The sequence below is a fragment of the Fonsecaea erecta genome (genome assembly GCF_001651985.1).
Source record: "Fonsecaea erecta strain CBS 125763 chromosome Unknown Scaff10, whole genome shotgun sequence".
NCBI classification, from domain to species: domain Eukaryota; kingdom Fungi; phylum Ascomycota; class Eurotiomycetes; order Chaetothyriales; family Herpotrichiellaceae; genus Fonsecaea; species Fonsecaea erecta.
Window position 1 is genome coordinate 920,250 of NW_017387253.1, and position 13,673 is coordinate 933,922.

The 13,673-nt window shown below is 53.5% G+C and overlaps 6 protein-coding genes across 6 annotated transcripts; 3 read left to right on the forward strand and 3 right to left on the reverse strand.

Annotated features, from left to right (window-relative positions):
- Positions 1 to 181: 181 nt before the first annotated feature.
- On the forward strand, positions 182 to 1,430 carry AYL99_10036 (hypothetical protein; the record flags this gene model as incomplete). The annotated part of the gene is made up of 4 exons (XM_018841542.1): positions 182 to 401; positions 452 to 790; positions 845 to 1,219; positions 1,270 to 1,430. The coding sequence occupies 4 exons, from the start codon at positions 182 to 184 to the stop codon at positions 1,428 to 1,430; spliced, it is 1,095 nt and encodes a 364-aa protein (XP_018689251.1).
- Positions 1,431 to 2,604: 1,174 nt separating this feature from the next.
- AYL99_10037 (hypothetical protein) lies at positions 2,605 to 3,648 on the forward strand (the record flags this gene model as incomplete). Its single annotated transcript, XM_018841543.1, has 1 exon — positions 2,605 to 3,648. The coding sequence occupies one exon, from the start codon at positions 2,605 to 2,607 to the stop codon at positions 3,646 to 3,648; it is 1,044 nt and encodes a 347-aa protein (XP_018689252.1).
- A 139-nt stretch (positions 3,649 to 3,787) lies between these two features.
- Positions 3,788 to 4,599, reverse strand: AYL99_10038 (hypothetical protein; the record flags this gene model as incomplete). The annotated part of the gene is made up of 3 exons (XM_018841544.1): positions 3,788 to 3,883; positions 3,943 to 4,412; positions 4,467 to 4,599. 3 exons carry the CDS (start codon positions 4,597 to 4,599, stop codon positions 3,788 to 3,790), a joined length of 699 nt encoding a protein of 232 aa, XP_018689253.1.
- A 390-nt stretch (positions 4,600 to 4,989) lies between these two features.
- On the forward strand, positions 4,990 to 6,969 carry AYL99_10039 (hypothetical protein; the record flags this gene model as incomplete). The annotated part of the gene is made up of 1 exon (XM_018841545.1): positions 4,990 to 6,969. One exon carries the CDS (start codon positions 4,990 to 4,992, stop codon positions 6,967 to 6,969), a length of 1,980 nt encoding a protein of 659 aa, XP_018689254.1.
- Positions 6,970 to 8,163: 1,194 nt separating this feature from the next.
- AYL99_10040 (trihydroxynaphthalene reductase) lies at positions 8,164 to 9,193 on the reverse strand (the record flags this gene model as incomplete). The annotated part of the gene is made up of 2 exons (XM_018841546.1): positions 8,164 to 8,900; positions 9,085 to 9,193. The coding sequence occupies 2 exons, from the start codon at positions 9,191 to 9,193 to the stop codon at positions 8,164 to 8,166; spliced, it is 846 nt and encodes a 281-aa protein (XP_018689255.1).
- A 2,278-nt stretch (positions 9,194 to 11,471) lies between these two features.
- Positions 11,472 to 13,525, reverse strand: AYL99_10041 (hypothetical protein; the record flags this gene model as incomplete). The annotated part of the gene is made up of 4 exons (XM_018841547.1): positions 11,472 to 12,800; positions 12,850 to 13,116; positions 13,169 to 13,249; positions 13,307 to 13,525. The coding sequence occupies 4 exons, from the start codon at positions 13,523 to 13,525 to the stop codon at positions 11,472 to 11,474; spliced, it is 1,896 nt and encodes a 631-aa protein (XP_018689256.1).
- Between the last annotated feature and the right edge of the window lie 148 nt (positions 13,526 to 13,673).

The following is a 13,673-nucleotide window of genomic DNA, read 5'->3' on the forward strand; positions in this document are numbered from 1 at the left end:
CGTCGAGAAATGCATCTGTGGCATCATTTCATCGTCGCCTGCAGTGTGCCTGCGTCCGATAGGGTTCAATGTCGATTTCAGAAGACTATAAAAGTGTGATGTACCCAGGGGTTGAAGATGAAGGATTTGCTGCAAGAACAGAAGTACCGTTCACGTCGCCCTTTTGTTAGTCGACTTCAAAATGGCACCCTCCGCTGTCGATATTGACGCCCCCCAACAGGACTACATCAAACAGAAGACCTTGTTCGGCAGGGAGCCTCTGAAGTCGTCTGGCTCTCTTGACCAGTTTAAATCCATTGACATCACCCCCGTTATTGGGACGGAGTTTCCGGAGGCCAATCTTGTTGAGTGGTTGAATTCACCCAAATCCGACGAGCTCCTGCGCGATCTCGCAATCAAGAGTAAGCCCATCCGGGCCTATCTGCGGGTGAAATGTTACTTATCATGTCAGTCTCTGAGCGTGGAGTCGTCTTCTTTAGGAAGCAGGACAATCTCACAAACGACATACAGAAGCAGCTCATCCAGCGACTCGGCGAGCTGACCGGAAAGCCCGAGACGTCGAAACTGCATATCCACCCTATCCTGAACTCTGAGAGAGAGCTGGGAGGTAGTGATCCAGAGATCAGCACTATCAGCTCTGTTCAACACGACAAACTTTATAAGAAGACGCCATATGACCAGAGCAAGAAGATCCAGGGCAGCGCGCAGTGGCATAGCGATATCGCATTTGAGCCAGTTCCCGCGGACTACACCTCACTTCGGCTGACCCAATTGCCTCGAACGGGAGGAGGTCAGTCACATTCGCACACCGAACGAAAAGCGAGGATTACTGACACAATGCCAGATACTCTATGGGCTTCGGGTTATGAGATCTACGATCGAATCAGTGAACCGTACCAGAAATTTCTCGAGACCTTGACCGCCACGTTCGCTCAGCCGGCCTTCAACGAGGTTGCCGACAAAGGAGGCTTCCAGCTCTATACCAAAGAAAGGGGAGCTCCGGAAAATGTCGGCGGCGAATTGAAGGCCATCCACCCTGTCGTTCGAACTAATCCGGTGACTGGGTGGAAGAGCATCTTCCCCGTGGGCGGCCACGTCCGCCACATTAATGGACTGACCGAGCAGGAGAGTAAGAACTTGCTTGACTGGTTTTTGGATTTGGTGTACAAGAACCACGACCTTCAGGTACGGTTCAAATGGGAGAATCCAAACGACATCGGTAAGTGATCATGGCCACTTCCGGAAATCGTCTGTCTGACAAAGAGCCAGCTATCTGGGACAACCGCAGCGTGTTCCACTCTGCGACCTATGACTATCGCGGTGAAGGAGAGCGCTTCGGCAACAGGGCAGTTGGTCTGGGGGAGAGGCCCTACTTTGATCCCAACAGCACATCCAGAAGGGTTGCGCTGGGGAAAGTGGACAACAATTAGACGGAGTAGTTGGTGCATCGTACCAAACGGCACATTTAGACCTACTCTCGTCGGCTAGTGAAGCTCACCCGAGTCCGACAAATCAAATATACTATCCTTTTAACCTGTATCCCCCCAGCACTGTCTATGTCTTCACTGTCCCGTGGCTGAAATGACGCAGTCTTGTGGCGTGGATCAAGTACATATTCGTCCGAGCCACCACGGTCTCCCAGGAGAGCAGTCGAAGTATTCTACCCTTACGGGTAGTATCAATATGTTGCCCAAGTCTCGTATCACTCTCTTTCGGTTTGGTTTTCAGGCGTGCGTACACGGAGCAGGGAGCAATGCTGTAAGTACTTTTATTGCCTTTGAGAAAGAAACTGTTCTGCCTTTAGTACCATTTAATGATCAACTCCAAAGAGGTGATTCGTTCTTCAGGGTTCCAGCCGCCTGGTCGATTGAGTAAACCTACTTATTGCAAGTAGGACAATCCCCGTATCTATCTCCCTCTCTCTCCCCCCCTCTCTCTCTTTCTTTCTCCTTGCTCCTTTCGAGGCTTGCAGCAAATTTCCAGGGTATTCTACTCATCCAGGGAAATACTTCATTCCACCATCACCTGTCCACATGCCCGGCGCGACTTGTCGATCTGCTCAGTGTCTCGAGAGCCAATTGCCGCACGGTATTAGTGTGTAGTTGATTGGCTCCTTTGGGGCAGACTCGGTCTCGTCCGTCATTTACGTATCACACCTGTGCTCTTCCCCGCGCCGGTGCAACCAACCAACCAGTCAACCGGCGCCCAGTCGCGACGCGCCCTTCCCATGTCATTTTGCAACCTTCTTCTTGATATACGCGACAGTGACGAAATCGCAATGTTCCTAGGGGCATGAAATGGGCTCTACGTGGAGATGAAAAGGACTTTTATATATTTATATATACATACATATAGACCCAGGAGGCTAGGATGAATCAATGAATAGAACCTACCCCAGGGGGGAATTCGGGTTCGAGTGTGATGTGCTGTTGATTCTCTTGACATACATCTGACCCTGAACCAGTTCATAAGTACTTACCTACTTGGTACATACGTAGCTTGTTCTCGTTCCATACGTACCTCACTCAACCAAACCACCCCCAGAACCAAAGAACCGAGCTACATACATCTCAAATCCCCCAATCCCTTCCCGCCAAGCTAATGATGGCGGATGTGACGGTCAAAATCGCATGCCACTGCCAGCTGACCTCGTTCTCCGTCTCGATCCCGCCGTCGGCACTGCCCCTGAAATCGGCGCTGTGCCACTGCTCCTCGTGCCGCCATGCCACGGGCCAGCTGTTCGCGACCTGGGCCGTGATACCCGCGGTGCTGCCGCCCGGCGTCCTGGACGCCACGGGGGACGGCAAGCTGGTTAAGTACGCGTCGTCGGCGACGTGTCAGCGCTGGTTCTGCAGGCGTTGCGGCGCAAGTGTCATCAACGTCGATGGGGGACAGGGTGAAGAAGAGTGGGAGGTCGGCACAGGGGTGCTTTATTTCGACGACCAGCACCAGGCAGGGATCACGGGGAAACTAAATCGCGTGCAGCTCTGGGTGGAGGATGTCAAAGGGGACGGGGGCGCGGTGGGGTGGATCAACCAGGGAAAACTGCAAGGGATGGACAGGCATTGGAGGGGACGAGACAGCACGATGGTCAACGACGACGAGGTCAGGGACCTCATGACACGCAAAGCCGATGTTCGAGACGACACGGAGCGGCTCGTGGCGCAGTGTCACTGCCAAAACGTCCGCTTCGAAATCTCCCGGCCTCCCAGCAGCGACTACAATGCAGGAACGGGCAAGTTTGAAGCGGGCCTTGACGCATGCACGTCCTGCCGGACCGTGACGGGACTCGAAATCACCTGCTGGGCTACGGTGCCGAGGAGTCTCATCGTCGTCGTCGGCGCGGATTCAGATCTCGAGTCTCTGCTGGCGAATACGGTGCGGCTGGGCCACTACAAGACGTCGGTGGATGTGAGTCGGTACTTCTGTGCCAAGTGTGGTGCCACGGTTTTCTACTACAAGCACGGCCTGAAAACGATCGACATTGGCCTGGGACTTCTGGTGCCCACAACCGAGGGGGCTGTTCGTGTCGAGTCGTGGCTCGCGTGGCAAAAGTATCCCAAGTGTCTGGGGTATGAAGAAGATGCAGTTGACACGGCTTTCGTGAGGAATTTGAAGGAAGGCATCAAGCATTGGAAGGGCAGCTGAGCGGTGATTAGCAGGGAAAAAGAGGCTGTTGTCTTGTTCTTGAGCTGGCAAGCTAGACACAGTCACATAGCTTCTCGCTGGTGTAAGATTCATTTGATTACCTGCTCGTGCTGTACATGATTCCAGTTATTTGATCTGTTTAACTAGAGAATCTCTTCTCGGCAGCCTTCCAGTTGATGACATCCCAGATGGCACTGAAGTACTCGGCCTTTCGGTTCTGGTACTGGAGATAGTACTGTTTCGTGGTCAACAAATGCACAACCCTATAACATGGTAGGGGTGTCTCTCTCTTACAGCATGTTCCCAGGCGTCAACACCCAGCAAAGGCTTGTATCGACCAACGACGGGATCCTGGTTCGCATATGTCTGGATCGCTATGTTGCCGGTCTGGGTGTCCTTGACTAGCCAAGCCCATCCGGAACCTTGGATACCGGCCAGGGCGGCATTGAACTTCTTCTTCAACTCTTCCAAGCTTCCATAAGTACTATCAATCACCTTTGCCAGCTCTCCCGAGGGAGGTTCGCCGCCGCCCGAGTTCTTGGGTGCGAGGTTCTCCCAGAACAAGGAGTGGTTGACGTGGCCACCACCGTGAAAGTTGATCAGCGGCTGCAGGGCAATCTTGGCGGCAATGTCGTCGTTGGCTTCGGCGGCGGCATACTTGTCGGCGGCATCGTTGTACGAGTTCACGTAGGTCTGGTGGTGTTTGCTGTGGTGCAGCTCCATGATCTTCCCGGAGATGGCGGGTTCCAGGGCACCATAGTCGTCTGGATGGGATGTCAGCCCAAGGTTTGCAGCGCGGGAGGTGCGCAATCACTTACAGGAAAGGTCAGGCAGAGTTGCCTTCATCCGAACAAATGTCTTGTCGGCCGTGGTCAGGCATCGAGCGGGATTGGTAGCTGCAACAGCTCTGAGGGTGGAGGGACGGGCGACAGATCGGAACAGGGAAGCCATGGCTGAGATGGTTGCTGTGGAAAATGAAACCGATGGACTGGACCGAGATAGAAGAAGCTGAGACGTGTAAGAAGAAGGAAGCTGGAACTGGGTGGTGGTGCATTCGGTCGGATGTTTATTGGCATTGGAGAGAAGCGCAGATGGAGCTGCACAAATTACATCACTCTGCCTATTCCGGAAATCCTCGTGCGAATTTCGGGCTTCACGTTGGAGTCGCCCAGAACTTTTTGTCGCAGGCAGATCGCAGATCGAACCAACCCTTGCATGTGCCGCGGAAACTTCGTCTGGATGCGGTAGTCTTAGCAGGGGCATTCCATTCAACTGGTATACAGATCCATAAAACAACGCCTTTTCTGGACGGTCTCAGTCCGCAGTCTACGCTCAGGCAGCATGAGCGATTCCTCAGAAGACGACCAACCCTTCAACCTTCGCGACTACGACGACGAAGAGTCTGACGATGAGCGACCACATAAGAGACGGAAAACAACAAAGATTCTGCGGAGTCGAGGGCTAGGGTTTGTCAAATCTACCGGTCAAGAAGAGGGGCAAGACGGTGCAGAAGACAAGGACGATGAACATGAAGAACAAGACGTTGACGATGAAAGACCCTCCATGGGCATGGGCATGGGCATGGGCATGGGTGGATTCCGAAGCTCGTTCAATATAGGCGAATACAACGACGAGGAAGCAGAGCCAGAAAGAGCCACGCCGCCGGCGGACATGTCTCCCCAAAGGCAGTCAGAGAAGACGCGCCGCATGGGCCCTTCAGCGTTCGGTGTCGGCGGACGCATGAACAAGAACTCCTTTGCGGCGCGAATGATGGCCAAACAAGGCTATGTCGAAGGCCAAGGTCTAGGAAAATCGGGTCAGGGGATCACAGCACCTATCCAGGCCAAAGTGCTGCAGAGTCGGGCGGGCCTGGGTCAGGGAAGCGGAACGCCCGATCCTCCTCGCAGAAGACAAGACGGAGGAAAAGAAAAGACGTCTTCCAAAGCCTCGACGCCCGGCACCAGCACACCACGGATCAGGGCCCCCCCCAAGGCCAAATATGCCGTGGCAGCGATCGAGTCGAGGGGTCTCCACGTCCCCGAAGCCATGAAGCAAATTATTGTCGATGCCACGGGAGCTGAAACCAAGACCGTGACCTCTTTATCAGGCTTCTCAACTCCGACCAGAGAAGCCTCGCCGTCACCTGCTCTCGAAGCGGCAAAAGCCACATCCCGGATCAAGCTCCAATTGCAGGCCTTTGCCGACGCGTGGGACTCGACCAAGGACCAGGAAAGTCATCTCGAGCAGGAGGAAATCCAGCTGGGCGCCGCACTGGCATTGCATGAGGAAGAGATCCAACGCTACAACGACATCATCTCCGCCTTTGAGCGAGTTAACGTGGACGACTCGAATGAGCCCCGCGACTGGGACGCCTGCATCTCTCGCTTGCAAGAGATTCAAGTTCGCTCATCCCTCTACATCACGGAGCTTTCACTCCCCGAAATTACCGCTTCCTGCCTCGAAACACCCTTCCGGCGCGAGATGGTGGATTGGGATCCTCTGTCTGAGCCTACTCACCTAATAGACTCCCTGAAGTCGATCGAGCAGCTCCTGGAGATTGAAAAGTCAAAGTCCTCCCGCCACCGCAAACGAACGACATACTTTGAGTCGTTGCTCTTGTTGCACTGGTACCCGCGCATCCGTACGGCGTTGTCCAAGGAATGGAACATCTACGATCCAGACCCGGCGTATAATTTGATCGACGCCTGGACGCCACTCCTCCCTCCTTTTCTCATCTACAAGATCCTGCATGAGGCGGTGATCCCACGATTAATCGAGGCCGTCAAACGATTCCCCAAGACGCTGGACTCAGGCACGTCTGGTGCGGATCGAAGCAAGAAGTCTAGCAGAGCTCCGGACATGCACACCTGGCTCTTCGACTGGTGGACCCTCATCTCTTCGGAGAGCCTCGACCTCGAGCGTTTCCCCGAACTCAAGTCCCTGGTCAAGTCCAAAGTCGACGCCGACTCGTGGGCGCACTGGAAGCCGCTGCTCGGGTCGAGGAAACCCAAGCTGCTCCCGTCAGCAGCCACACCGACCACACAACACACCGCCGCGTCCACCACGGCCGGGCTCGACGAGGCCATGGAGGAGATGACGTTCCGATCGCTCGTCGAGGACTGGTGCTCTGAGCACAACCTCCTGCTGCAGACGTCGCACAAATCCGACGCCTTCGGTCGCCTGCTCTACCGGCTGCAGGACGCCGAGCGGCGCAATCGCGGCATCCTGGTGTATTTACAGGACGACGTCGTGTTCGGGGCTGACGACGGAGAGCCGTACGCGCTAGACGAGCGGTTGATCGCGAAGGCGAGGGGGAAGTAAGCAGATAACGAGTGCCCGCCCTCCTGGAAAGCGAGACCGACATCAATCCTGACAGACAGAGAAGATCCGATGCTGGGAATACTCCCGAAATATGTTCGACCGTGCTTCCTCTGGAAGGGATATGTATCTACGCACCCATATATATGAGACGAGAACACAGTTGAGTGAGCAACCCACGGCAGTCCCCCCGAAGTCGCTTGGAGGAGCAAGAAAAATAAAAGGCCATGATGAGCATACACGGTTCGAACCGACCGCGCTTTCCCGTCATGAGTGAGGTTCATACCTCAATCAACAAGTCCCACAGAGGTTTCTCTCGCATCATTTCTTCCTCCGGCAGTCGATGATGGATGAGACAAGATGCAAAACAGCCCGTAGCTAAGTACGCACGTGCCCGGGGTGGACGAAGAACTCATATGTGTACGTACACCCACGCACCCACGTATATGGACGCAAATATTTATACACGAAGCTCCGGCGCGGTGGATGATGTGCTTGCCGGAGGTGACCGCAGCAGGGAGGCCACTACTCCTTATTGATACTATGAGTAAAATGCTGTGACCGGACCTTATATGTATTCAGTCGAGTCGCTCTAATTACCGAATACACTCGAGGCACATACAGTAACTATGTGTATGTTCTCGTGCCAAGGATGGATTCCTTGGGGTTGTTATTGCTGAAAAGGGGAACCAAAACAAAACACAAGAACAACTTTGTCTCTCTGTGTTGCATGGGAAAAATCGAGAAGCGCGCTTTCCTTGTATTCTTTGAAAACCCCGGCCCCTTGTGTCTAAAGTAGGTAGAGAGGTACGCGTACGTACATGCGAAGAACTCCCGCGCCGGCAACGACAGACAACATTTTAATCACTTTCTTCCAAAACAGAGCTCGCGTCAAGACTGTGGCACCGGGGATAGACGAAATGGGTGAGATATATGGCAGACAAAGGTATCCAACTGCATATTGTCCGCTTTTCTTTCCTCCCAACGACCAAAAGAAATCCAACATCTTTGCCCATCATAAATTATCATCGGTCACAGGAAAAACATGTGGAGGCCCATCCATCTATCTCTTGACAGCTTGCTTGCTCTCTTTCGGAGGATTGTTGTTCTGCTTCCCCCTTGCCCCACCGTTACCACCTTCATGTCATGTCTGTCTGATCGGATCTAAAAATCTCATCTTCTTTTTTCTTGGTCTCTTTACATGCAAGCGGCGCCGTCAATGCCGATGATCTTGCCGTTGACCCACTCGCCGTCCTGCGAGGCCAGGAAGCAAGTGACGCGGGCAACGTCAATGGGCATACCGACACGGTTCATGGGGGACCAGGTGGCGGCGTACTCGTCGACTTGGTCGTCGGTCAGGTTCATGCCATTGGGGATGTATTCTCTGCAGACGGCGTGGTACATATCGGTCTTGATGCCACCGGGGGCAACAGCGTTGACGGTGATCTTCTTGTCACCGCAGTCAATGGCCATGCAGCGGACAAAGGTCTCAATGGCGCCCTTGGAGCCCGAGTAGACAGTGTGCTTGGGGACACCCTTGGCCTGGCCAGTGATGGAACCCATCAGGATGATGCGGCCGCCGACCTCAAGGTTCTTGTATGCCTCACGAGCCACGAAGAATTGGCCTCGGGTGTTAATGGCGAAGACACGGTCAAACTCTTCCTCGGTGACATCCTTCAAGTGACCGAAGGAAACGACACCGGAGTTGGAGACCACGATGTCCAGCTTGCCGAAGTGCTTCTTGGCCTGGGCGAACATGTCGATGATCTGTGAGACGTCCGACACGTTGGCTTGGACGGCAATGGCGTCGCGGCCGAGGGCCTTGATCTCGGCCACCAGCTCGTCGGCGGCCTTGGAGGAGTTGGCATAGTTGACGACAACATCGGCGCCACGGCGGGCGAGTTCGAGTGCAGTCTCGCGGCCCATACCTCGCCCTGCATTATGTCCAATCTGTTAGCTTTTCTTTCTGCTTTCCTTATCTTTTTTTCGGGGGTGGGACACGAAGCTTCGTGGGAAAAGAGGCGGTGAAGGGTCAGGTCGAGGAATCTGTGTTCTCAGCGGACGGCTGCTCGCTCACAGTCGTCGAACTGGATTCGACCTCCTCTTGCTGGTACGTACCTGATCCTGTCACGAGGGCAACTTTGCCAGTGAGGAGGTAGCTGGGGACGGGCTGGTCAACAGCAGATGCAGAGCCATTGGCAAGTCTGGTCGAGTTGCGTTTAGACATGGTGGAGGCGGTGTGGAGGGTTGTGTGTGTGCAAAAAAGGTCCAAAAAGACAAGTATATATTGTTCAAAAGATTGCAAGAGATTGAGAGAGCAGAGGATATGTACAGCACTCGAAGAAGAAGAGAACAAAGTCGAGGAAAATGAGTTTTATTGAGAGGTCACGGTGTTAGGATAAGGGGTGGTGATTGTTTGTGCCCCCCTCTTTCCGGCTTCCCTTGACCAAAAAGTTCGATTGGAAATATTATTTTTAACAGCCCATCAGCCGCAGCTAATGGTTTGAGTGGGGGATGGCGATCGGCCTAGTGGGCTTAGCGGCCACTAATGGACGACGCTCAGGGCCTGCGTTGCTGCCAGGGGCCCGACGCTGAGGGGCACCTGTCACTGGTTCACGGGGATCGTCAGGTGCGAACTAGTGGATGGAGGGGCATGTTAACGACTCACTACTCCCACCACTACCTCCCCAACCGTCCTTCCTCCCCCTAGGCATAGCCACAGGAGAGGGTGGACAGGGGGGCCGACAGCCCGAAAGGGTGCGCGCCAGGTGCCCACCTGCAGTTGTTGTCTAGGTGGCTCTTTCTGTCTTGGATTGGGCGTTGAACTTGTGAGATCTTTCACCGCCCCCGGGTTCCGGGTTCCTGAACATGACTTGATGGGGGGCCCGTCTTTTTCCCTATCCCCCACTGACCTCAAGCAAGAAACACCTACATATCTCCCGTTCACTCGTCGGCTGGGGTTCTTTTTGTTGCTCCCCTGAGGACGCAGGAAGGAGTTTCTGAGCTGGTGAGACACTGCACTGGGCGCGCATTCAATAAACTCACCCTATTACTGGGCATGGCCGACACGAACAACCCGTTTCCGGCTGCATTGTGCGCTCCTCGGTGCCCTCCCACGCTTCGGGCCCGGACTGGGTCTCGCTCTCGGCTTCTGACGAGTCGGCAGCTTTGCATGATTCAGGGGGCCACCAAGGGGGCCTTTTGGTAGAGAGAGGGAGAGAAATCTTGGCATCTTGTTTCCTCGTACGAACGCTATCCCGAGGCCGACGGTAATACTGCGTAGCCCATTGGTACACAGTTCCGTACATTTGAGATTGTAGGAAGGAGGCATCATCTCGGAGATAGGCTCGTGGCAATTCTAAGCCCTGCTCTCCATCAGAATGAGAGGCTGTTCTTGGATGCATTATTTTGCGCCTGTCGGCCTGAGACTGATACTGATGCGTACAAGTACTGTATGTGTTATTTATCCACCCCATTCAGTGAACCAAAGACAACCATGATAAATGCTCTTGTCCTACCAGTTCCCCCCGCCCCCCTGTCTTCCCCCGTCCCGCCCTGTCCTGGCCTGCAGAAGGAAAACTCTCCCTCCGCGGGCTTCATCCGCGTACACATACCGCTGTGTGTTTGTTATTCGCGTACCACTTGATTTATTTGAATCGGATGTGCGTGGGCGTGTGCGTGTGCGTGTGTGAACGCCTCGTACAATTCCTCGCAAACTCCGTTGATGCCACTATCTGAGCCGGGTGTGTACTTGGAGCCTCGTGGCGGACGCCAGTAGCAGAAAAAGGGGCTCCGAAAGCGGGGTGTTGGACTCCGGCGCTAAGAAAGAGGGCGAAAAGGGTTAGTTGAGGGGGAAAAGAGAGTGTGAAGAAGGTACTCCGTACTCGGTACTTGTTAGTATTCGAGGGAGTGGGAATTTGATGGGGGATTGATTTATCGCAAAGCTGACATGTCAGTGGCGGATCTCCACGTGCCGTCCACGTGAGGGGGGATTTGGTGCCCATCGTCGCTTGCACCCATCCTTGACCCAGCCGACAACAAGCACATCGTCCTAGTTATGGACAGTACTGATTGCCTTGATTCCTAGAATTGGCGGTCCGGTGTCTTTGAACACCCGACCCTGCTAGAGAGACTCGAGAGATCCTCCTCAACACACGTTCCCCCGGTCTAAACAGGTCTCCGAGCTACGGGATCGGCTCCAAATGCATCCGAGTGTTGACAAGAGAGCATATCAGACCAACAACGCTTGCGCAGCTCGGTGGAATGTGTTGTATCACCCGAACTCGACACCCTTGACCCTAGCCTCATGTCGCAGTTGCAGAGTCCACTTAGACAATCTTGTGAAAGCCTCCATCTCATAATAGTTCAAGGCTGATCCCAGACACCCGCCCCAGTAGTATCTGACGGTCGGCCCAGGAGACTTGGGGAATTGCTGAAGGATAGCCCGGATGTTCACAGACAATCCGACTCGTGCCCGGCTTGCTGTTCGCTCCTGCATGCAGCTGTCATCTCAGAGCAAAGATTCTGGCGTCTTCAACCGCTACTCTGATCATCTTTTTCACTTCAGCTTTCCAGTTGCTTTCACGCCACTTGTCCCACCGGCCAAACCCTTCGTCCACTTCGAGATTCAACGTTTCATAGCCTTCCTTGATGACCTTTTGAATTGCTGCCGGTGACTGATGCGTCTTCTTGCCATGTTGTACTTTCAATAATTCATGATAATGAGATGAGACGCTGATCAGCGCCTCGATCGATCGCTTCAAAGTCTCGGAGTGGGCTCCGTCGCAATATGCTTGTTTGAACCTGTGCAGAACATCATTTGCCTCGATGAGCTTGTAGAAGAAGTCGTCAAAACTGGACGGATCTGGTAAAAATCCATCACCCTTGGATAGGCAGAATGCAGCGAGACTCGCGAGTGTCGCACACAAATCTTCTCGAATGTCCCTGACGTGCTTCAGATCGCTGGCGTACTGCGCAAGAAATCGCATGAGTGACAAGAGCGAGCCCCAAATGTATGCCCAATGATGCTGAAGACGTGTTTTGGTCTGTTCCAGGTGGGTAACTATACGTAAGATGATACCCAAAGCAAGGCTGTACAACCGCACGTCCAGCCTCTTTCTCAGATTGTGGCTGAGAATGTCCGTACATACATCCAGAATCGCAGTCGCTGGGATCCGGGCAGAGGTGACCAATGGAAGGTGAGGTGGCCTTTGACGACACAATCTAAATAAGGTCTTCGCATCCGCCGAACAAATTCTTTTGGCCAGGACAGGGTCCTCTACGATGATCCTGATGGACAGCAAGCTCAAAACAGCGTACGTTGACTGTCGTGGTCCCCGGTAGGCATGATGTGAGATATATGAGGTCATCGACAGGAACGCAGAAAAGGGTGTCTCCCGGTCTTTGTCGGCGGGCAAGTTCAAAAGATTCGCGGCGAATAGTCTGTTTGCCTGGGTGAAAGAGTAGAGCGAAAGAATACAAGCCGCATCTTCCCCGGGCAGGGAAAGGAGCAAAGACTTGGCTTCCTCCTCCGAGGGAGGCGCTGGTTTCTTTGCGTCAGTTGACAACGCCCGAAGTCCGACCATGACCAGTGTCGAATTCAGGCTCCATGGTGCAGGATAATCATCTTGAACAAACACGTACTGTTCACGTATAGCCAAACAAGCCGAGGCGAAATTACGAACCAGAAGCCGGATTGTTTCCTCGTTGACGAAATCCTCCAGCCGGTTCTGGTACACGTTCTGAGCTTCAAATTTGTTGTAACTGGACAATATACCGATGACAATGGACGATTTGAGAGCGGTGATGGGAGATTCGGGTATATCGTGGACATACTGGATTCCAGATGAGTTATCACTCCCATTGTTTGGAGAGTGTGCTTACCTTTGTCAACGCCGAGAACAGATCACGGTGCATGAAATAGGTAACGAGACTTGTGTGAAATCCGCCCGCAACCAGTGCCAGGACGGTATCGAGTGCTTTGCTTCGCAAAGCATCTTTATCCGCCTGGCGGATGGTTGTTTCAAGTATATGGACAAGGTCGGACATCAATCTATCAATCGTGTCCAGCCCGGCAAGTACTTCAATGACATCGGTATTGGGGTTGGTGTACTTCTTGGTAAAGACAGCGCACAGGAAAGCTGTCAGGTTCTTGAAGAGGTCAAATTCAGCTTACCAGGAGAAGAAGACAGGAGCGACGTACGTCTAGAGCATTTTCATTGCGTGGGAAATCTCCTGAGCCTGCTTCAGCTATGGCACGCTTGAAGAATACCCTCATCTGAGCCTGATGGTCCATTAGATGTGAGAAACGAGCAGACGAAAGTGTGAGAGCTGACTATACTTGCATGTGGACCAGATCAAAAGCAGTCATGGGCTCGAGAATGTCATAGAGTCGCTGTTTGTCGGGCTTGAGCAGGAAGAATTCCCGCCAAAACCCTTCGGAAGGCACCACATCATAGACATCCTCGTTTGCAAGAACGTTGAAGAGATGGAGATAGAGCTGGATGATTTTGGGTTCAAAAGAGTCTGGCCTTGATTGTTGGGTCAAGGGTGTCTCCATGTCGATGGCAGGCGTTCGGGAGTGGGTTCGTTGGTGAGCCAATATGAGTTCATAGTCCCAAATCTGGACAAGAGCGGCTACTATGGAGGCAAAAGAAATGACAGGAGCCGTAGATGAAGTGCGCTTGCTGAACGATGTATGCAAAGTT